This window comes from Ovis canadensis, chromosome 7 (genome assembly GCF_042477335.2).
Source record: "Ovis canadensis isolate MfBH-ARS-UI-01 breed Bighorn chromosome 7, ARS-UI_OviCan_v2, whole genome shotgun sequence".
Taxonomy (NCBI): Eukaryota; Metazoa; Chordata; class Mammalia; order Artiodactyla; family Bovidae; genus Ovis; species Ovis canadensis.
In genome coordinates this window covers 100,271,753-100,295,517 of record NC_091251.1, presented here as the reverse complement: position 1 = coordinate 100,295,517, position 23,765 = coordinate 100,271,753, and the positions used below count along the sequence as shown (strand labels likewise).

General features: G+C 42.3%; 1 protein-coding gene across 1 annotated transcript in view; it reads right to left on the bottom strand.

Moving 5' to 3' along the window:
• Positions 1 to 23,765, bottom strand: part of LOC138444253 (neurexin-3) — an 819,713-nt gene that overhangs the window by 297,335 nt on the left and 498,613 nt on the right. Inside the window, exons 9-10 of the mRNA XM_069597533.1 lie at positions 21,176 to 21,614; positions 14,182 to 14,565 (exon numbers count right to left, since the gene is read on the bottom strand). Coding sequence (XP_069453634.1) covers positions 14,182 to 14,565; positions 21,176 to 21,614 — 823 coding nt within the window. The remainder of the gene's footprint in view (positions 1 to 14,181; positions 14,566 to 21,175; positions 21,615 to 23,765) is intronic.

Below are 23,765 nucleotides of genomic sequence, written 5' to 3'. Positions count from 1 at the left end.
CCAGTGTGTATTAAGAATACAGAGCAGGCATGTATTAATAATATCTCTCAATAAGGTTAATTTTCCTTTCCTTTTAATTCAGACTGGAGCAAGGAAGGATTCATCTATCTGTGAAAAGACACATGAAGCCAGAGATGCTAAAAAGCAAAAAAAAAAAAAAAAAAAAGGGCTATGACAATCCCCTTGTGTTGTATTTTGAAGCACCTGTTTCTCATAATTTTGTGACATCTCAATTTATTGCATCCATAATGGGCAGATGTCTTCTGACAGTTAAGCAGCTTTTAGCCAAGGCAGCAATAAAGGTATGAAGTGGCAATGTAAGTGACCTCCATGTCTCTGCATCTGACAGAATCCCAGCCAATGGCAGGTGTGTCACACTTCTGAGCAGCTGTGACACGCTGCCTCAAAGTACTGACCCGTACATTCTCAGGCTGCACACAGGCCTAGCTGCAGATTTTCTGAAGATCTCCAGAGTCCCCAGTCTGTCCTTCTGAGACTCCAGGAGTTTCAAGCTTCTAAAACAGCTAGAACTTTCTTTACTTGCTGTCTTCTTTAGAGTAACAGAAAGATCCATGATCAATGGTATCTCAGATCCCAACCTGACAGAATAACACTTAAGGGTTCATAGACTCTGGGGCAATTTCCTGGGATCATACAACCCTGCGTCTGTGGAAAGGGAAACTTGGAGAACAGGAAGAGAAACAAGAAGAGGCTGAATCTGAGCAGTGCTATCATCGCCACTCAAAAAATGGTCAGAAGACCTAAGACATATCTCCAAAGAAGACATACAGGTGGCCAGGAAGCACATCAAAAGATGTGCAATATCGCTAATTCTTTGTTGTTCAGTCGCTAAATCATATGCTAATTATTAGAGAAATGCAAATCAAAACGACAATGAGGTATCACTTCACACAGTCAGAATGGCCAACAAAAAGTCTATAAACAATAAAGGCTGGACAGGGTGTGAAGCAAAGGGAACCCTCCTACACTGCTGGTGGGAATGTAAATTGGTACAGCTGCTCTGAAGGACAGTATGGAGGGGCCTTCAGAAACTAATAGAGCTTCCCTATGATCCAGCAATCCCATTCTCAGGCATATACCTGGAGAAAAACATGGTTCAAAAGGATATATGCACCACAGTGTTCACTGCACCACTGTTTACAGTACCCAAGACAATGCAAGCAACCTGCTAGGTTTCTTAAAGAAGTAACTGTGGTTTCAGCTTCTGGTTCAAGATGGTGGAGAAGAAGGACATGCGTTCATCTCCTATGAGAGTACCAAAACTGCAACTAGATGCTGAACAACCATGGACGGGAGGATACTGGAATCCACCAAAATAAGATACCCCATGGCCAAAGGCGAGGAAGAAGCTTCAGTGAGATGGTAGGAGGGGTGCAATCATGACAAAATCAAATCCCATACCCACTGCACAGGTGACCCACACACTGGAGAACAGAAATACCAAAGAAGGTCAGCATTGCTGTGAAGTTTCTGAACTCCACATCAGACTTCCCAGCCTGGGGATCTGACAGAGGGACTGGGAATCAACAGGGAATCTGGCCTTGAGGGCCAGCAGGATTTGATTATAGGACTCCCAGAGGACTGGCAGAAACAGAGACTCCAGACTTGAAGGCGATAAACAAAATTTTGCTCTCAAGACCCAGAGGAGAGGAGCAGTGACCCCACAGGAGACTGAATCAAAATCACCTGCTAGTGTTGGAGGGCCTTCTGTGGAGGTGTAGGCCAGCAGGGGCTCACCACAGGGACAGGGGCACTTGAAGGTCCCCCTTGGAGTTCACCATTAACCCTACTATAGAGCCCCAGGGATGGGTATCCTCAGGCCAAACAACTACCATAGAGGGAGTACAACCCCACCCACCAGTAGATAATTGGATTAAAGCTTTGCTGAGCAAGACCCTGCCCATCAGAGCAAGACTCAGTTTTTTCCAGCCCTTCCCATCAAGAAGTTTACACAAGGCATCATCCATCAGAGGGCAAACAGAAGAAGCAAGAAGAAGCAGTCTTATACTGGCTAAAACAAAAATCATATCACAGAAAGTTAATCATGGTGAAAAAGTAGAAAGTTATGTCCCAGATGACAGGACAAGATAAAAACCCCAGAAAAACACCTACATGAAGTGGAGATAGGTAACCTTCCAGAAAAAGAATTCAGAATAATGATAGTGAAGATGATCCAGAAGCTGGGAAAAAGAATGGAGGCGAAGATTGGGAAGGTGCAAGAAATGTTTACCAAAAACCTAGAAGAACTAAAGAACAAACAAACAGAGATGAATAATACACTATCAGGAAGCAACAGCAGAATAACTGAGGCAGAAGAACAGATAAATTACCTGGAGGACAGAATGGTGGAAATCACTGTTGCAGAACCGAATATAGGAAAAGAACGAAAAGAAATAAAGACAGCCTAAGAGACCTCTGGGACAACATTAAATGCACCAACATTCACATTGAAGAGGTCCAAGAAGGAAAAGAGAGAGAGAAAGGACCTGAGAAAATATTTGAAGAGATAATAGCTGACAGCTTCTCAGTGATGGGAAAGGAAATAGTCAACCAAGTACAGGAACCACAGAAAGTTCCAAGCAGGATAAACCCAAGGAGGAACACACCGAGACACATAGTAATCAAACTGACCAAAATTAAAGACAGAGATAAAATATTAAAAGCAACAGAGAAAAATGACAAATAACATACAAGGGAACTCTCTCATCAGGTTATCAGCTGATTTCTCAACAGAAATTCTACAAGTCAGAAGGGAATGGCATGATATATTCAAAGTGATGGAAGGGAAGAACCTACAACCAAGAATACTGTACCTAGCAAGACTCCCTCAGATTTGATGGAGAAATCAAAAGTTTTTCAGGGAAGCAAGTTAAGAGAACCTTCAGCACCACCAAACCAATTTTACAACAAATGCTAAAGGAACTTCTCTAGGCAGGAAACACAAGAGAAGGAAAAGACCTACAGAAGGTAAACCGAGAACAACTGAGAAAAAGGTAATAGGATCATACATATTGATAATTACTTTAAATGTAAATGGATTAAATGCACCAAGCAAAAGACATAGACTGGCTGGTGGATGGAAAATGTGCATGTATGCACTTCCATTTACCACATCATTCTGCTTGACCTCCTCAAATTGTATGTAACTATTTTATATTGTTAAGTTAACCATGTTCCCAGTATGGCTTGCAATTGTAATTATCTTCTATTTTTTTGTCTGGTTTTGACTGTGAAAACTGATAAACATCTTTTATTCCTGTGATTATGTAACTATTACTCACTTAATAATATTGTATCATGAACGGTCTACAGAAAAATAACAGCACTTTATATCACTAAAACTAGGATCTAATAGAAAAACCTGTAATCACTTTTTAAAATCCAGAAGCATATCAGAATTATCTGGAAATTTTTTGTAAAATACAAATGCTCGAGGGGAGGGGAAAAATGTATACCTATGGCTAATTCATGTTGATGTTTGGCAGAAACCAACAAAATTCTGTAAAGCAAATATCCTTCAGCTAAAAAAATAAATAAAATTCTCCCAATAATGAAAAAATAAAACAACAAATGCTAAGGTATTGTTTTTTTCTCCAAAGCTCCAGGTATGTTTCTAATGAGCAGTCATGTTTAAATCAAGTGGACTATATGATTATCTTTTACTTCTATTACCTAGTATGTTTCATGTTTTCTATTTTATATGCAGTCCTTCTATTTCATTTAGTTTATGTTCTCCAATTTCCCCATTTCTTCTTTTTTTTGATGTATTTCCTAAAGCATTTATCAAGTGTAGTAGAAAAGCTTTACTACACATATGTACATATGTATGATATATATTTCAGAAAACATTAATTTTTGCTTATCTAAAAAAATTAACATTTTGATTCTACTTGTTTGATTTAGCATAAATAGAATGCTAGATTTCTAATTAAAAAATAGATATGAAACAAGCAACAAAGGTTTACTACATAGGGAATTATAGTCAATATCTTGTAATAATCTAGGATGGAAATAATTTCAAAAATAATATATGTGTATTTGTATAACTGAATAACTTTGCTGTGCACCTAAAACATCGTTAAGTCAACTATACTTCAATAAAATATATACATTTTAGAAAAAACAAATTGCAGTTTCAGAGTGTGAATTTTAAATCATTATACTAGGCTCAAACACATCTTTATTAATCAAAGTAGGCACTATTACAATCAATACATTTTTGCCAATGAGAAATAAGTTTGTTTATTCCTGTAGCATAAAAATCCATGCTTCAGGATTTTATGAACTCTTAGAAAGCATTTTCTGCCTCCTGCTAGTTATGGAAGCATTTTCCCTGCAAAAAGTTGTCGAGATGCTTGAAGAAGCGGTAATCAGTTGGCGAAAGGTCAGGTAAACATAGAGGATGAGGCAAAATTTTTGTAGCCCCATTTGTTCAACATCCGAAGCACTGGTTGTGCGATGTGCAATTGGGCATTGTCACGGAGAACTGGGCCCTTTCTGGCTGGCTGACCGATGCTGGCTGTAGGCACTGCAGTTTTGGGTGCATCTCATACATACTTCTCAGATGTAACGGTTTTGCTAGGATTCAGAAAAGTGTGGTGGGTCAGACTGCTGGCAGACTAGCAAACAGCGACCATGACCTTTTTTGGGTGCAAGTTTGGCTTTGGGAAGTGCTTTGGAGCTTCTTTTTGGTCAAGCCACTGATTCGGTCATTTCAGGTGATGTATAAAATCCACTTTTTGTTGAAATCTGATCGAAAAATGGTTCATTGTTGCATAGAATAAGAGAGCATGGCACTTCAAAATAGCAATTTTTTTTAAATTTGTGGTCAGCTCATGATGCACCCACTTATCAAGCTTTTTCACCTTTCCAATCTGCTTCAAATGCTCAATGCCCACAGAATGGTAGACACTGAATTCTTCAGCAATTTATCATGTTGTTATAAAAGAATCAGCTTCAGTGATCCTCTTAACTGGTCACTGTCAACTGCTGATGGCCGGCCACTGTGCTCCTCACCTTCAAGGCTCTCATCTCCTTTGCAAAACTTCTTGAACCACCACAGCACTGCATGTCCGTTAGCAGTTCCTGGACCAAGAGTGTTGTCGATATTGCAAGTTGTCTCTGCTGCTTTATGACCCAATTTGAACCCAAATAAGAAAACTGCTCAAACTTGCTTTTTGCCTAACATCATTTCCCTAACGTAAAATAAACAGCAAGTAATGAGTCATTAGTAAAAGAACGTAAAGGAAGAAATGCACATTAAAATGTTGTATAACATAACCACATTTATTAAAGAGTATTCCAATATCAAAGAGCAAAGTTCAATAATGCAAAACCATATTTACTTTTGCACCAACTTAAATAAATGTCCATTCACAGATGAATGGATAAAGAAGAGCCGGTACATATACACAATGGAATATTACTCAGCCTCTAAAAAGAATGCCATTTGCAACAACTTGGACGGACCTGGAGATTATCATACTAAGTGAAATGAGAGCAACAAAGACAAATATCATATGATGTAGTTCATCTGCAAAATATTTTTTTTAATGATACAAATAAACTCATTTACAAAACAGAAACAGACTCACAGACTTAGAGAAGGAACTTACTGTTACCAGGGGTGAAGGGTGTGGGGTGGGCAGGGACAGACTGGGACTTTAGGATGATTATGTAATCATTGTTATACTTAAAACAGATTAACCAACAAGGACCTACCATATAGCATGGGGAACTCTGCTCAATACTCTGTAATAAGCTAAATGGGAAAAGAATTTGAAAAAGAATAGATACATGTAGGTGTATAACTGAACTGCTTTGCTATACACCTGAAACTAATACAACATTGTTAATCAATTATACTCTTAATATAAAATAAAAAATTTTAAAAGCATCAATGGATTAAAAAAGTGACGGGGACATGTTGGTTGATGAATTACATTTTGCATGGGGGCCTCCTTTCTCTAATACATGTATTTACTCACTGAAAGGGGGTAAAAAATGAACTAAAAAAGAGACAGCCTTTTAGTGATCTTAAGAAATCCAAGAGTCTATTCATTAATCTATCAATTAAAACTTTTAGGTCATGGACCTGAAGTATCCCCAGTATACCAAGGTACTTGTTTTCTTAGATGAATGAATCAGAGAAGTGACAACTTCACTGCAGTGCTGATATAAGTAAACCTAGCCTCCTAACCCAGAAAGTACTGCAAACTGCAAGGATCAAGGACTAGTATCCCTGCTCTGCCCTTCATTCGCCTTTACCCCTCTACTCAGGATAAGGGAAGACATTGCCAAGCTGATGACATTTAAGAATCACAGAGTTTTATAATTGAATGGGCCCTGGGAGAGCATGAAACCCAATTGCCTCATTTTATTTTTTCAGAACAAGGAAGCCAGAGGATCCAAGTAAGAATCTCAAAGTCACAGATCTAAATAAAGGGCCCAGGTGTTCCTAGGGAAATGGGGCAGGGCCTCAATGGTACTGAAACAAGGGAAAGCAACAAGCATGTTTATATTTGACCTTGGAGACCAGGTTTTCTTCTGTTCCCACATCAGTGAGTCAGTCTCAGCAGACCCCAATAGATCCAGAGCTGTTTTTAAAGTACTATATCATGTTGGACCTATTGTGCTTTCTAATTGTTATCTCATTCTTTCCTATGATTATTCCTGGATCATTGCCCTTGGTGGATTGATAACAATTTGCAGATTACTCCTCCAACCCCTCCATTAGACTGTGAGCTCATGAAGAACTAAAACCAGGTCTTCTACAAACTTTTATCCTCACAACTTAGCTTACTAAGCCTTGTAGAGACAAAAGGTATGGAATCACCGCATGAAAGTGAAGTGACTGAAAGTCGCTCAGACGTGTCCAGCTCTTTGCAACCCCATGGACTACACAGTCCACAGAATTCTCCAGGCCAGAATACTGGAGTGGGTAGCCTTTCCCTTCTCCAGGGGATCTTCCCAACTCAGGGATCAAGCCCAGGTCTCCCGCATTGCAGGCAGATTATTTACCAGCTGAGCCACAAGGAAAGCCCAAGAATATTGGAGTGAGTAGCCTATCCCTTCTCCAGCAGAGCTTCCCTACCCAGGAATCAAAAACCGGGGTCTCCTGCATTGCAGGCAGATTCTTTACCAACTGAGCTGTCAGGGAAGTCCTAACTACATGAATGTTGTAGTTAATTCCAAAGAAGTATCACAGCTTCATTTCCTACAACTTGAGGGACCAAAAGCCAATGGAACTAAAGTTACTTAATAATGTGTTGAATATTTAAACATTTTAACAATCTCACTTCAATACTCTAAGGAAGGCATGAAACAAATTTGAGTTTTTCATAACATATGACATGCTATCCAGTTTTCCAAAGAAGAGATCAACGCAGGTTGACTTAGGATTACGGTAGTAGAGAGGGAGAGAAGTGGACGGATGTACGATGAGTTTAGATGAGGAGATGAAAGGAACTTGCTGAGACGGAATGAGATGGGAAAAGACAAAACCAAGGGATAAGGCCAAGGCGAGTGGTGATGCCATTTTCTGAGAAGGGAAAAACTACAAGGAAATCAAGCAGTCTAAGTCAGGGAGGAGGAACTTAAGATTTCTACTTTTCAATGTTAAGATTAAGATAGCTATCAGATATCCCAATGAAAACATCAAGAAGACAACTGGACATAGAAATCTGCAGTTCCAGAGAGAGTTCTAGGCTAGAGAACTTATTTGGGAATTACCGACACGTAGATAACCATAGCAACAGATGAGGATACAAAGGGCAATGTACAGACCAGGAGGAGACCCAGGATAGAGAACTGGGACCCTCCCTCCAATACTTACTAACCCTGTGGTATGTGTGTAACACAGTGCTGAAAACTGTGGCAAACAAAAATACCCAAAGTGCTGTTTTTCCTTCAATGACCTTATAACACAACCTCTTTCAGCTATAAGAAAATAAAAGCCTAGTCAATGTAATGGAAAGTACAGAGAGTTAGGAGTCAGGAATCACGAACTTTAACCATTCTACAGCTGTCCCAAGTTAAAGTAACTAACTTCTCAGGGTTTCCAATTCCTCATTCACAGAAATAAGGATTAGCTGAATTTGCCAGCTCTACTATTTCCCGATGTCCTGATTTCCATGTGGCATCCAAGTGACACACTCCAGGCCCCTCGCAAGGCAGGGTACCACTCGTTGCTGCTCCAGAAGTGCACAGAAGCCATCAGAGGGGATGGCTGAAAGTGAAGTCCCCGAGCAACTGCTGCCTGCAAGCTTTTCCTGTTGGAACAGGGTCATCTGACAGAACTCAAAATATCTGCATTCTTGGTTTTCAGTTGGAGTTTACGTTAGATCACTGGAATCCTGGGGACCAGTAAGAAGAGCAGATTTACCCTCTCTATCACATTTTCTTGATTCTACAAATTAATATTCTCAAAGGTATCCAATTTTCATGACCCTAGGAGGTATTTTATCAGATAGAAGTAGTCCAGGTAGGTGGCCTTATGGGTCAGGGTACCCCAGGCTTAACCATGAAAGGGCACCAAGAAAGCGGTTCAGTAAGATCCCTTACTTACACAGTAGGTGATTGTTTATATCTATTCTAGGTGGTTGCCCACCTGGACAGAGCTGACTGGTAGAACAGACAGATGAACTAAACTGAGCCAATCAGGTTCTTTTTGAAAAATGTCAATTCGCATGAAAAACTCCAGATACTGTAGGTCAAGAGAGACACATCACTTCAATTGCAGCACCTTGGGCTCCCCCGAGCTGCTCTGCTTCTTTTTCAAGACATAGATTGTGAGGTCATCATTTGATCAATAACTCTCTAGGCAATCACGTATGACAAACCTAGACAGCATATTAAAAAGCAAAAGCATTACTTTTCCAACAAAGGCCCATATAGTCAAAGCTACAGTATGTAGTCAGGTATGGATGTCAGAGTTGGACAATAAAGAAGGCTGAGCACTGAAGAACTGATGCTTTTGAACGGTGGTGTTGGAGAAGACTCTTGACCATCCCTTGGACTTCAAGGAGATCCAACCAGTCAATTCTAAAGGAAATCAGTTCTGAATATTTCTTGGAAGGACTGATGCTGAAGCTCCAATATTTTGGCCACCTAATATAAAGAGCTGACTCATAAGAAAAGACCCTGATGCTGGGAAAGAGTGAAGGCAGGAGGAGAAGGGGACAATAGAGGAAGAGATGGCTGGAGGCATCACTGGCTCAATGGACATGAGTCTGAGCAACCTCCGGGAGCTGTGATGGACAGGGAAGCCTGGTGTGCCGCAGTCCATGGGATCGCAGAGTCAGACACGACTGAACGACTGAACAACAAATCATGTGGTAAGTCTCATTCCTTGACTCTGTTAGCCACTGTCAGTTCTGAAGCTTGCAACCAAGAGAACCTTATCTAGTAAGTATCAGTCTCCCCATTTTACAGATAAGGAAACTGACTTGGGAAAAATAAGAAATATGTTGTATACTTCCTAGCTATTGAGAGAACCAACTTTAGGAAGCAAGTCCATCTGACTCTAAAATTCATGCTATTAACCACTAGGTCATCCCAAGTCTAAGTACTGGAGTACAGGTTATTTTTGTCATAGAAATGAGCTTGTGCTGAGCCCTGTTTTATTTCTTGCTAAATAAATGATGGCATGCATTCAGAAAAAGCCATCTAGGGAAGGGGATAGAATCTGCAGCAGCCTCAAACTAAAGTTTGATGGTCCACAAATAAACCCACAACCTTGCCTACGGACACTTGGTCCCCACTAATTAAACTACGGTTTGGCTACACTGACAAGGAGAAGATGCCTATGTTGTCCCATGTCAACTGATCATCCTACAATAGGTAAGATAGAATATTTCCTCTGTATAGTAGGACTTCTAAAATGGCAAGCAGTCTTCCAGCAGATGCGCTTCAATCAAACAAATAGGCATTAAATAGCTACAGCAGGAAGGCCTTAGCTTTTTAGGTCATGGACAGGTCTCCCACAACACTATGATTAACAAAGAAGAAACCAGAACAGCCACAGTTGAACATCTGGGATGGGTGAATCTATCTGCATCTCCTTAGAATAGTAGCAGATCCTGGTGAAAAAGAAAATCTAAATGCAACTGGAAGCCAATTGTTATATGTCAGATTTAGAGTTGCTGGTCCTCATATGTAGCAGAAGTACTCTCGGGGTCACAAAGAGTTGGACACGACTGTGTGACTAACACTTCCAGGTACTCATATGGTTCCTAGTTCCCTTGTCCTTATTCCCTTGTCTCTGGCTGACAACTTTAACCTGGGAGTTGTATCCAAGACGGGTGCGCTTGTTCACTTTGCTTGGATTCCTGGCCATTTGGCGTCTTCCCAGAGCCATTCCTAACTCTGCTTTTTCTCTGGATACTGGTTTTCAGCATCTTGCCTATGCTTTCTCCGTTTTATGTAGACAATTGCCTCTTTCAGCCACCATTTCTGTTGTGTGGCCAACGGCACCAGGGGACTGACACTACTATGAAGCCCAAATATAGAACAGAGTTGGGGTTAGATGGGACACACTGCCTCAGGGATTGTCTTAGTCTTCTCAAATTTGGTACAAATGAATTTCAAGCTTAGTACTGCTTCTAGGGAGAAAAAATTAGAGAACTGTAAATGGGATGAACACACTGATGGTGTTATGGTGGGTGGGGTAGCACTCCTTGCCAACGAGGATGACGGTCTTGCATAAGGGATGTTAACACTCACCCTTTACCACTCTTCAGAAGTGCCTGTAATGGATCTTGAGGGTCACAGACAGAGAGAGGCCACAGTTTTGTTATTAAAAGGAGATTTAAAAAAATCCAAGTAACCTCAGTTCCCCCTTTCCCAACCACTCACCCATATAGGCGTGGCCTCTCCCATCTGTCTGCCCTCCCGATCCCCTAAGACATCAGGCCTGATATCTGCCACACATTAGCACGCTCCCCACCTTTCCCTCTCCCCAAAGACTATACACCCCGTGATCAAAATCAAGGCCTATGTCAGTTTCTTTTTCCCCTTCATTCCCAGCCTCTAACACAGTGCCTGGAGCGAATTCAGATTTCAACAAACGTCTGCCGCATGTATGAAAAAATGAACAAAAGAGACTCAAAGCATCTCCGCTGATGAATCAGTTTCAATAAAGAAAAACAATGTCACAGGGAAACTATTTTCTTTGCCAGCAAAGTAGAGTCCCATCATTTTTACACTCCACTAACTCATTCTGAACACGGTGTCGGGAACAATACAGGACCAGAAGACAATTAGCCGGGGAACAAAACAACCAGTGGACCCGTCTGGGGTTTGAGCGACGTATAGATCAAATGTCTTTAATTTGCTAGCTCCTTCTCATTTGGCCACAATGGATGGTTTTTGGCTGCACTGTAGCAGGAATAATTGTCCCTCATATATCCCCAATCAGCTGCCGTTTAATGACTAGTCAAAAGTGACAACATAAAAGGTGCAATGACTTTCATTGTATTTGGCAAACCTTGGACCAACCTCCTCTGATTTGCCCATGGAAAGGTGATCCTGGGGACACCCTGCACAGCTGTCTCCAGTCACTGCTGCTTGTCTTCAGTAATCACAAGGCCCTTGAGTTGGAAAGGGATGTCTGATGGGACCTTGGGTTCTTACACTACCTTCCTTGATGGTGTACCATCCACAATATCCTGACTTCTATCCAAATGGTCTCATGTATCACAGTGGTCAAATGACCTTTCTGTCTCCCCAAACCAGCAACTGAGATCGTCTACCCTAAAAAAGAGATTTGGAAAGCATTCAGGAGCTCGACAGACTGGCCAGCCAAATGAGGCCCACTTCTGTTCCAGGTGGCAGCCTCCTCATCTCAGCTCATGTTCTGGGGTCGCTGCTCTGAAAATTCAGTGAATCTGAATTTAACTTCTATGAGCCTCAAGAAAGCTCCTTTTCCTTTATTCCAATATCCTATGTTCTCTTTTTCAGTCCAGCTGTAGGGAAGGTTTGCAGTTCTCTTGAAACGCACTTTAGCTAGCTATATGGTTGACCTCAAAAAATGAGTCCTTGAAAACCCTTTCCTGGTTACCCAAGCCTGTTCCAGGATCCCTTCTCATCACCAGACTTCTGAAACCTGAACAAGTCTGGCCACTCATATACTTAAGAGATGAGGCCCTGTATGTCGCAAATCAGGAAAGTCTTCCTTAAATTTCCATGTTCTCCTAGTGGTCCAGCCCATGCTGCTGTCCTTCATCATCTACACAAGAACTAAACATCTATGCTTCCTGTATAGATGTCTCAACACCTCAGCTAAATAAATGATAAGCTTCTGGAGGCAGAAGCTATGTCTACTCCAAACACAGTATTCTCGAAGCTCTAAAGAGCTATGCCCTCAGCAAAAATTTGTTAACTGTCTAAAGTATCCTTTCATATAAAATCAAGGTAGACAATTCACGGACAGTCAGCTAAATTGTGTGTCATTGGCATGCAAAAGAATTAACCAAGCTGCAATCTGGACATGGCTTATAGACTGGCATCTCTGTACCTTGATGTTATCTCTTTGCTTACCTTTATCTCTGCCTTGTACCCAAACTGTAAATTGAGTGCAAATGTAAGAAGTTAAAGTGGTAGATGGTCTCTTCTAAAGGGTCAGCCCCCACTGTTTGTTCCCCAACATTTCAGCCGCCTCTCACACCCTTCCCCCCACCCTCACTTCCCCCTCCATTCAGTTATCAACTTTGTTTGGTTCCCCAACTGTGCCATGGTCTCTTACCTCTTGGCACACAACGTCCTTCCAATCTAAGACACATGGTTTTCTCCCACCTTGTTGCCAAGCTACCTATTACTCATATTTCAAGTCTCAACCTACATACTTCTTTCTGCAGAAGCTTTCTATGAATCCCTACAGTATGTTGGATCCCCCCGAAAAGGAATCCCAAGCTTTTCTGTACTTTCATGATAATGATGTTGATGGCAATCATTATAACCATAACAATCACTGACATTGACTATACGCTTTCCATAGTGCAGGAATCTGTTGACTCATTTAATCCTGATTAATAGTAGGTAGGAGGCTTCCCTTGTGGCTCAGCTGGTAAAAAATCCGCCTGCAATGTGGGAGACCTAGATTTGATCCCTGGGTTGGGAAGATCCCCTGGAGAAGGGAAGGGGCAACCCACTCCAGTATTCTGGCCTGGAGAATTCACGGACTGTATAGTTCGTGGGGTCACAAGGAGTCGGACACGACTGAGTGACTTTCACTTCACTTCACTTAGCAGGTAACAAAAGTGAAAGTGAAAGTCACTCAGTCGTGTCGGACTCTTAGTCCATAGAATTCTCCAGGCCAGAACACTGAAGGAGGCATCCTTTCCCTTCTCCAGGAGATCTTCCCAACCCAGGGGTCAAACCCAGGTCTCCCACATTGCAGGCAGATTCTTTACCAGCTGAACTACAAGGGAAGCCCAAGAATACTGGAGTGGGTAGCCTATCCCTCCTCCAGGGTATCTTCCTGACCCAGGAATCAAACTGGGGATCTCTGGCATTGCAGACGGATTCTTTACCAACTGAGCTATGAGGGAAGGAACCTGATTATCTCCATTTTAAAGAAGAGGAAATCAAGTCTCAATGATATTATCTTGAGTTCATATCACTCTATAAAGGCCACGTTTCTCATCCAGTCTTACCCCAGAATTCATGTTCTCAACCAACACACCATTGCCTCATAAAACTCAACATGTAAGTGATTATTTAACAACTAACTATTCCACTAGGCAGCAAGTTCCAAAGAACAGGGCTGGGGCTATTTTTAGCCTAATCTGAGAGTTAGCCCAGAGAAAGCACCCAAAAAGCATGAGTTCAAGGAACAAATGAAACAGCCAGTTGGTGAGCCCACCCAGAATCCCCAAAGAAAAAATATTGGCCTTCTCAAAGAGAAGATGTCAAACATTCCATCCAAAAAGCATCATGACCTAGCTCCTATTGATGCTAGTTTCCCTCTTTACGATCCAATCCTAGCCAAATCGAACCAAACATCCAAACCTAGAAAGTGTCATCTGGAAAGCAGTGAACCTAAGAAAATTCTCCCCCGGAAGCACGCAAGCACAGGGAGATTCAAAGGAAGTGTCCGCGATAGCAAAGGAAGCCCGGGCACGTCTCCCCACTCTCAACCCAGCGCATCACCACTGGACTCACCCCGCTCGCAGGTCCGTCCCCAGTAGCCAGTGCCCGTGCAGTCGCAGATGAAGCGGTTCCAGCCATCCTTGCACACGGCGTTGTTCTTGCAGGGGTAGCTGTCACACTGCTTGGCGCTCATCCGCGAGCAGGAGGACTTGACGCCCGCGGCGTTCTGCATCTCCGCCAGCTGCCGGATGTTCTTGCTGCGCCCGTCGATGAACAGGTCGCGGATGCAGCCCACATAGCCGTAGTTGAGCATGGCGGTCCAGAGCTCGGTGGGGAGGATGAGGCCAGCGCGGTTCTCTGGCAGCCCGCCCAGGTACATGTCCCCCTCCAGGTCGAGGATCTCGCTCTCCCCGCTGGCGGTGAACGGCGTGCGCCTGCTGTTCACTGATATGGTACCTGGGATGGGAGGATGGAGACAAAGAGTGAGCTCACAGCCCTCCTGGCATCCCAGGTGAGCCTCCCAGTTGATGAACCGAATGAAAGGAACCTAGCGGGTGAAGTGGGAGACCAGTGTGGCCCGGCCAGGAGAGTACCCTGTGAGCGGGGAGTGAAAGGCCACAAGATGGTAAAAAAGGACAACGCAGGTCATTTGGTTCTGGTCCCTGGCAGCTAAGACAGCTGAGCCCAGAGCAAGATCCAGGACAATCCCAGTGGCCAGTACCTAAAATACTTTTTTTTTTCTACCTAAAAGCCTTGGCTGAAAGGTTGCATGCCATATAGATTGACAGCAGCACCATCCCTTCCTGTGTTTAAATCCTAGCTCTGCCACATACTAGCCAGATAAACCTGAAGAACTGACTTCAGTTTTCTGGTCCTCAATTTCCTCATCTGTAAAATGGGAAAGGAACTGTCCCACCTCACAGGTTGCCGTGATGGCTGCGTGCATGCATGCTAAGCTGCTTCAGTCACGTCCAACTTTGCAACCCTATGGATTGCAGGCGGATGAGCTCATATATGCAAGGTGCTTTTTACTCTGTACCTAGGACAGAGTCTATAAGTCCCGCCTGAGTCTTCACCACTGGCTCACCATTGCCAGAAGGATGGAACCTGCTTGTCTGTCTCTCTCTGCTCTCTCTCCATGCGCTGATATCCTTTGTACTTGTCTTAGGTACCAGTCCAGCCAGTATGTATTTTCAACACTTGTTGCTTTTGATAAATTTTAACTGGAACATGTTTCTTCACGCGTTCACTTAACAAGTATGTATCGGAACCTGTTCTATCTCTAGTATAATTCTAGGCACAGACACGAATTTGACAGCCATGTCCCTGCTCTCATGAAGCTGATGCTCCAGAGTAAAGGAAGAGAAAATAAACAAGTCACCAAATAAACAAAAGAGACGGACAAATGGCAATTGGGAGGAAGGCAGATAAATGGATGCAGCAGCCCCAGCAGACGGGTTCTGCTTTCAAGTGGACGGTTGGTAAAGGCTTCTCTAAGCAGGTGACATGTAAGCTGAAACCAGAATGCTGAGAAGGATCCAGGCATGCCAAGTCCAGGGGGAAGAGAAACGTGTCTGGCACTGGGAATGGTACTTACAGAGGCCCTGGGGTAGGCAGGAGTGTGCCTAGAGTCAAGGTTGCCAGAGGATGTCAACAAGAGATGAGATCAGAGCTGGACTGGTCACACGAGCTCACAGATGCAACCCTGAGCCTGACCTGGAACTTGGGAACTGGGGTTCCAGTCTTAAATGCCCTTCTAACCCTGTACCAGTCCCTGAACCCAGTTACAGATCAATTTCCTAACTGAAAAATCAAACTGATATCTGAACATCATGCCAAAACTTTCAAAACTTTAGTCTTCTCAAAGTCCTTTATTGGTACCAGGATAACAAGGCCATCCATCAGCCAGCTTTCCCTCATCTGCGTCTCAATTCCCTCGGCTATGACAGAGGACAGCATGAAGGGCCTGGGAGATCAAATGAGATCAAGAAAGTGAGGCACACTCTAAATTGCAAAGGACACCCAGCAGCAGAAAGCAGAGCACGAGGGGCCGCTGGGGAGCTCAGTTAGGCCCACTCTCCCAACTCTCCCCTGCACAGTTTCTCCTGGATAAACCAGCTTTCCCTTTTTGCTTTTAAATCTTAAAAAAAAAAAAAAAAAAACCCTACATAACAATAAGACTGTCCTGGCCACCATTTTTAGTACTCTCTGTGCTTTTCTGGACTCAAGCTTCAGAATAATCTTGTGGCTGACGTTCATATTTCCCCTATTTTAGAAATGAAGAAAGGGACTCAAGCCTCATCATCTTCTCTCTTGCACAGTTTGCCTTCTTTACTCACTACACTCCACTGAAATAATCTGATCACCAACAGCAAGGAGCTTCTATTGCCAAGTGAAGAACAGCACCTGGAACCGATTTAAATAGTGGAGCCTTAAGCAATCCATCCTGAGCAAAATCCTCCTCTAAGTGTGTGACCACAGCTGTTTTGAGAGTCAGTCTTCCAGTTGGGGAATGAAAATAAAAGGTTCCCAAGATCACCTCTCAGTCATATTCTTCAGGATGAGCAGCAGGCACCACAGTTAGATACAGTTAACTTTTTATAAGGATTCCCAGAAGCCTCAGTGGTAAAGAATCAACCAGCCAGTGCAGGAGACACAAGAGATGTGGGTTTGATCCCTGGGTCAGAAATATCCTCTGGAGTAGGAAATGGCAACCTACTTCAGTATTCTTGCCTAAAAAATCCCATGGACAGAAGAGCCTGGCAGACTAAAGTCCACAGGGTCACAGAAATGTCAGAGAAGACTTAAGGGACTAAAAAACAAAGACAAAATGTTTTTATAACTATTCATTTTAATATCAGTTCAGTTCAGTCACTCAGTCATGTCTGACTCTTTGCAACCCCATGAATCACAGCACACCAGGCCTCATTTTAATATAGGTCTGTTCAAACTACTGCACAATTGCACTCATCTCACATGCTAGCAAAGTAATGCTCAAAATTCTCCAAGCCAGTCTTCTTCAAGTGAACCAAGAACTTCCAGATGTTCAAGCTGAATTTAGAAAAGGCAGAGGAACCAGAGATCAAATTGCCAACATCCGTTGGATCATCAAAAAATCAAGAGAGCTCCAAAAAAACATTTGCTTTATTGACTATGCCAAAGCCTTTGACTGTGTGGATCACAACGAACTGTGGGAAATTTCAAAACAGATGGGAATACCAGACCACCTGACCTGCCTCTTGAGAGATCTGTATGCAGTTCAAGAAGCAACAGATAGAACTGGACATGGAAAAATAGACTGGTTCCAAATAGGAAAAGGAATACATCAAGGCTGTATATTCTCACCCTGCTTATTTAACTTATATGCAGAGTACATCATGAGAAACACTGGGCTGGAGGAAGCACAAGCTGGAATCAAGATTGCTGGGAGAAATATCAACAACCTCAGATATGCAGATGACACCACCCTTATGGCAGAAAGTGAAGAGGAACTAAAGAGCCTCTTGATGAAAGTGAAAGAGGAGAGTGAAAAAGTTGGCTTAAAGCTCAACACTCAGGAAACTAAGATCATGGCATCTAGTGCCATCACTTCATGGCAAATAAATGGGGAAACAATGGAAACAGTGGCTGACTTTATATTCTTGGGCTCCAAAATCACCGTAGATGGTGACTGCAGCCATGAAACTAAAACACACTTGCTCCTTGGAAGGAAAGTTATGACCAACCTAGACAGCATGTTAAAAAGCAGAGACATTACTTTGCCAACAAAGGTTCGTCCAGTCAAAGCTACAGTTTTTCCAGTAGTCATATATGGATATGAGAGTTGGACCATAAAGAAAGTTGAGCACCCAAGAATTAATGCTTTTGAACTGTGGTATTGGAGAAGACTCTTGAGAGTCCAAGGGACTGCAAAGAGATCAAACCAGTCAATCCTAAAGTAAATCAACCCTAAATATTCATTGGAAGGACTAATGCTGAAGCTTCAATATGCTGACCACCTGATGCAAAGAACTGACTCATTGGAAAAGACCTTGATGCTGGGAAAGATTGAAGGCAGGAGGAGAAGAGGATGGCAGAGGATGAGATGGTTGGATGGCATCACTGACTCAATGGACATGAGATTGAGTAAGCTCCAGGAACTGGTGATGGACAGGGAAGCCTGACATGCTGCAGTCCATGGGGTTGCAAAGAGTTGAACTGACTGAGCGACTAAACTGAACTGATAAGAACGACATACCAGAAAATACTCTCAGGAAGAAATGAAGTTCTTCATTTCTTAAAAAAGCCGTCTGAAATTTCTTCAAATCTAAACTTGTTTAAAGAACAATAGATCCAAGTGTAAATATAAATGTGCTCCCCAGGAAATGCGTTAAGAGCCTTTTTTTTTTTCCCCCAATTGTAGTATTCCCCATCTCCACAGCATGTAAAGGACAGGAGTGTCTCTGATACTGTATTTCTTCCATGGTACGTTGTTTAAAAAATGAGTTTCTATCAGGTTTAAATATTTTTAAATAATTTATTGACAAGAATATATTGTAAAACAAAAAATAATCTAAAAAGTAATATGATAATTTGTGTTCTTACTGAAATAATTTGATTATAAAAATTACTTATGAGAGCTAAATTACACTGTATAAATGTCACTTTTAAAACTTGTAAGTTTGACATAACATCTAAGACCCATTTTTGTGTCTCTAAGACTAATTATTTTGTGTCCCTTTTGAATTTTTAAACTTCTAATTAACATTGATTATGAAAGTATTTCTGAATAAAAATAAATCTACATTTAAAAAACATATTAAAATGTTCTTATGCTGCTTATACATGAAAATTATTTTTTTGTTGTTTAGTCACTAAGTCATGTCCACTCCTTGCAACCCCATGGACTGCAGCATGCAGGCTTCCAGGTCCTTCACTATATCCCAGAGTCTGCTCAAGGTCATGTCCGTTGAGTTAGTGATTCCATGCAACCATCTCATCCTCTATCACCTCCTTGCTTACTCGGTAAATTTTTATGGGCTTTAATCAAATTTATCAGTGTGTGTTGTATTCAGCAGCTAAGTCACGTCCACTCTTTGCCACCCCATAGACTGCAGCACACCAGGCTTCCTGTTCCTCACTATCTCCTGGAGTTTGCTCAAATTCATGTCCGTTGAGTTGGTGATGCCATCCAGCCATCTCATCTTCTGTCGCCCCTTTGTTTACTCAGTAAACTTTTATAGGTCTTGATCAAATTTATCAGTATGTCAAAGTATTAACCAATGCCGTAGTGAAAGTGAAGTCGCTCAGTCATGTCCGACTGTTTGTGACCCCATGAACTGTAGCCCACCAGGCTCCTCTGTCCATGGGATTCTCCAGGAAAGAATACTGGAGTGGGTTGCCATTTCCTTCTCCAAACCAATGCCATAGCACCCAAGTATAAAATTAAAGTGTTTTGTAATCAAAACTTGTTTGTCAAAATGGGTCTGATGGTTCTAACCAGACAAAATAACACCCTACTTGAAAAAGCAATTAGTGTTGAAAATAAACAGAAATAGATATGTGGCAATTTTACATGTTCTAACCTCCCTGTGACTCAGATAGGTGGCATTTAAGCTGTGCCAAGGTCTAGGTTAGTCAATCATGAAAGCCATCAACCATGACCCGTCCGAAAACCCAATGTGCACGGTCTTAAAAACTAGCAGGAGTGTTTCCTTTATAATTCTCAGATAGCTTTCTCGCTCAGCCCCAGCCGACATTTATGGATAAACTTTGAAAGATTTGGCCTCAGAAGAAATTAAATTTGTGTGTTTTCTGCTTAAAAAGAACAAAATGCTCATTCTTGCCCAACAAGCACATTTCATTTGAAGTCTCTTGGTTCCGATCAAATTTCAGGCACTCAATAAGGCAGCCTTCTTGGCAATAAACCATCCAGGTCTGCAATCTGCCACCCGTCTGCCCTTTGCACGGAACCTAAGCGGCTCCTCCTAAGGGCAACATTGCTCATCTCTGCCATCCCTCCAGCTCTGGGAGGATGCGGAAGAGCCATCCACGCATGCCTGGCCATCCCTGGCTACAGCCTGTTAGGGGAACCTACTGCTTTCTGTTATTGGCCAAATGCACCCAGAAACAAAGTCCAAAAGGAAGGCATTTTTGTGTTCACCAGGAGAGAAAAACCTTCAAAATATGGCAAACAGAGCCGAGACATTTCTTGAGTATGATACTACCTAAATGGAAAATCAGGAAATAAATGCAAAATTCAGATGCTCTAATTACTACTCTGGGTGAAATGTCCTTTCTGATGGCACAGGATGTGACCTTCATCGCCACATGTCCACAGAAAGCAGGCAGACTGTCCAGGCATTCTGAAGCCTCAGCTTCTCTATTTGTGTTGCCCCACTCCCATCCTTTGTTACTATTCCAGAGTGGCTATGTACTGCCTGGGGCTAGCTTGTTTGATCCACGGCTGCAGAAACAAAGCCATTTGAAGCAAATGCAGAAGGTTATGAAGACGAAGGGAGAGTTAGTGAGGTCTGAGCGAACAGTGAAATATAGGCTTTCACACCAAAGCAAGGCTTTAAATTGAACATGACTTCAGGAAAAATCAATTTGTCTTTTCCTTTCTTGTCATAATTTTCCCCTGCAATATGACTCTTGACAATTATTGAAGGGTGAATCGTTGCATAAACCCTTGCACAGTGTGGCTTATTCTACAAGAGTAATCACATAGAGCAGCATCTGTGATGTCACAGTTGGTTTCTATGGTGATAAGAAAAAGGAGAATAAGAAGAGAAGGGGGAAAAAACCCATCACACCAGTGACATGACAGTCACTTTGGTAGCAGTGAGAATGCTCCTTGTAAAACCATTCTCAGTCCCAGGGTCTCAGAGCTATCACTGAAACCATTGTGCAGTGAGTGACAAGGGAGATGAGAAGAATGTCAGCCTTTGATAAGCCACGTGTCTTGTTCAGTAACATCATCTTACAACAAGCATTAAGGAGAATAGCAGAAGAATCAGCAAGTACAAACACTAAAAAAAAAACCTATAAGGAAGGGGAAGTGTGCATACACCCTGCCTCTTCCTACCTGATCTGCCGTCTCGCTGAATATCCACGTGGTACCATTCCCCATCGTTGGCTTTCTTCTGTGTGGCTTTCACTTTAATGGTGCCTGAGCCCATGTCAAGCAGCAGGTACAGGTTGCCATCGAGGAGTTCCACAGCAAAGAAGTCCACCTTGGTGTTCTTCTGGCTCCGAGCATCCTTCCTCTCTTGGGGCTTGCCGTGAGTGAAGAGGATCAGGCCGTTGGGCTCAGTGGTGCGAAAGTCAAAGGAGATAGAGCCCATGCGTTTGGTGTTCCACTTGGGCAAGCTGATGTAAGCCTCTGGGGTCTCAAAGTTGATGGGGTCCAGTGTGGCCACATTCTCACACTTGAATACCACTTCGCCGTAGATCTTCATCTTGGTGTCCCCAATCCTGGCCAAGCGAGACAGCTCCAGACGGATGTCGTTATTCTTATAAACAACCTGTCAAAAGTCAAACAAGTGCCATATGAATCAATCTTGCAAGCTGCAACCACCCATCGCTCACTGGGAACTCAGGGAAAAGGCCTGAGAAGAAGCTTCAGGACACAAGAGTCTGAAATAATATGAGAAACAGGAGCCACAGCACTTTAAAAGCAGCTGCACAAACCTCTGAGGTGCGCACAAGCCGGGAAGAAGCCCCTGTATCTCCGCTGTGTTCCTTTTGTCTGTTTCCTTCTGGCTGATTTTTTTGCAGCATCAGAAAGTTACACAACGCAAGCAGAAATCAAGAGAGACTGAGTTGCACAGACACAAATACTTCCAGAGATATTTACTGCAGTGTCCTCAGTAAAAGACCAGAAACAACCTAAATGACCATCAATGACAGACTGGCCCATCCGTATAATGGACTATGAGGCAGCCCTCAAAAACAAAGCAGCGCTCCCAGTTCTGATGGGGATTTTCTGAGTAATATTGCTAAGTGAATCAGCGAGGAACAGAACCATGTGAATTATGCTATCATTATGCAAAGCGGGTGTGTGTGTCAGGAAGTGTGCATTTTATGTATATATGTTTGCAAATGCATTAAACATTTTTGGAAGGAAACACAAGAAACTATAAAATGGTCATTTGTAGAATTAATATTCAGGAGTGGAGACAGACTTACTTTTCAATATATCTTGTTGTACAGGTTTTTTTTTAATATATAAGATGACTGAGTGTTAAGCATTGGGAGGGAAGATCTGTATTTTTCTCCACATTGCATGTATCCTCTATATACACAAAGTAAGAGAATGAAACACCCTAAAACATTTTTTTAAATTATGACTTTCCAAACCTCATATAATCAGTGTAGAAGTAGGGATTAATCTTTTTCCCCAAATTAGAATTTTAGAGGTTTTGTTGTTGTTAAAACTGGATTTTGATGCAGGGCCCTCAGATAGGTCTTGGTCCTTTGATCTCTAGGCAATGTCACATCCATACCATAACAATAAACAGGGGAAAACAGAGGGCAAAGGGGCTAGCATCTGAGTATTGATTATGTAGACCACTTTAATATCTCCTTCACATTGTCTTATTCAAATTCTAAACCAAGACCTCCATTTAGGTTCCAGTCCTACATCCACTACTTCCAAGCTGTGTGAACTTCAAAGTTATTTAATGTCCTCTGGTTTGCCTCCTCCTCTGACAATGGGAATATAGGAATAGACTGTTTCTTAAGGATGGAATGAGTTACTACATGGGAAGCGCTTAGAAAGGACACGGAGGATGGGAACAAATTTCTCAGCTATTTTGAGTGTGGCTGTTAACTCACTTGGTCCTTTCTGCAGCCCTGAGAAAGTTGTCTTATCTCCATTTTCAGTAAAATAACGAGACTTAAGTGCTAAACTCTTACAACTCATCTCAGTGATAAAAAGTTAATTGGGTGAGTCATTCCAGTATATATCATTTAATCCCCAACATCTAGCTGTAGAATTGCTTCTCTTCTATCTCCCAACATGAGGAGAGAATCAAGCAAAGATGTATGCCTTTTCACATTGATTGACAACAAAGAATTGAAAAGGTCTCTCCTACCATACGACCTTCGCCATGGGTGAAATCATAGTCAGTAACACTGAGAACAGGAACAATACTAATATTTACTGAGCACCTCCTACCAGGCTCTGTACTCAGGATCTGAAGTCTAGCACCCCATCAGATCCTGACAACACCCATTTGAGGTACCTACCACCATTCTCCCATTTCACAGATGCAGAAACGGACGTGGCCAGTAGTTAAGGAACCAGCCCATGGTCACACAGCCAGTTAGGTGCCAGAGTAGGACCTGAACCCAGGGAGTCAGCTCCAGAGTCCATGTGCTTTGCCACCTACGGACATTCAGCACAAGGCTGTACCACCAGCACCCATGAGCTCATCTGTAATAACATGCTGGAAATCACGCATGTGCAACTTCCCAGTTCAAAAGCTAAATTTCTTAATTCTAGCGGACTGACCATGTGCAAAAGGAAAAAAAAAAAAACCGCAAGATTCTTAGGCAATCACTCAAGTGAGTGAGAAAAGAAATGAAAAATGTTTAATGGCTAGCAGCTTCTCCCTTCTAATCCCCATGAAACAACATGTGAGAGCTCTCTGTCATAACCTAACTTCAGCTTT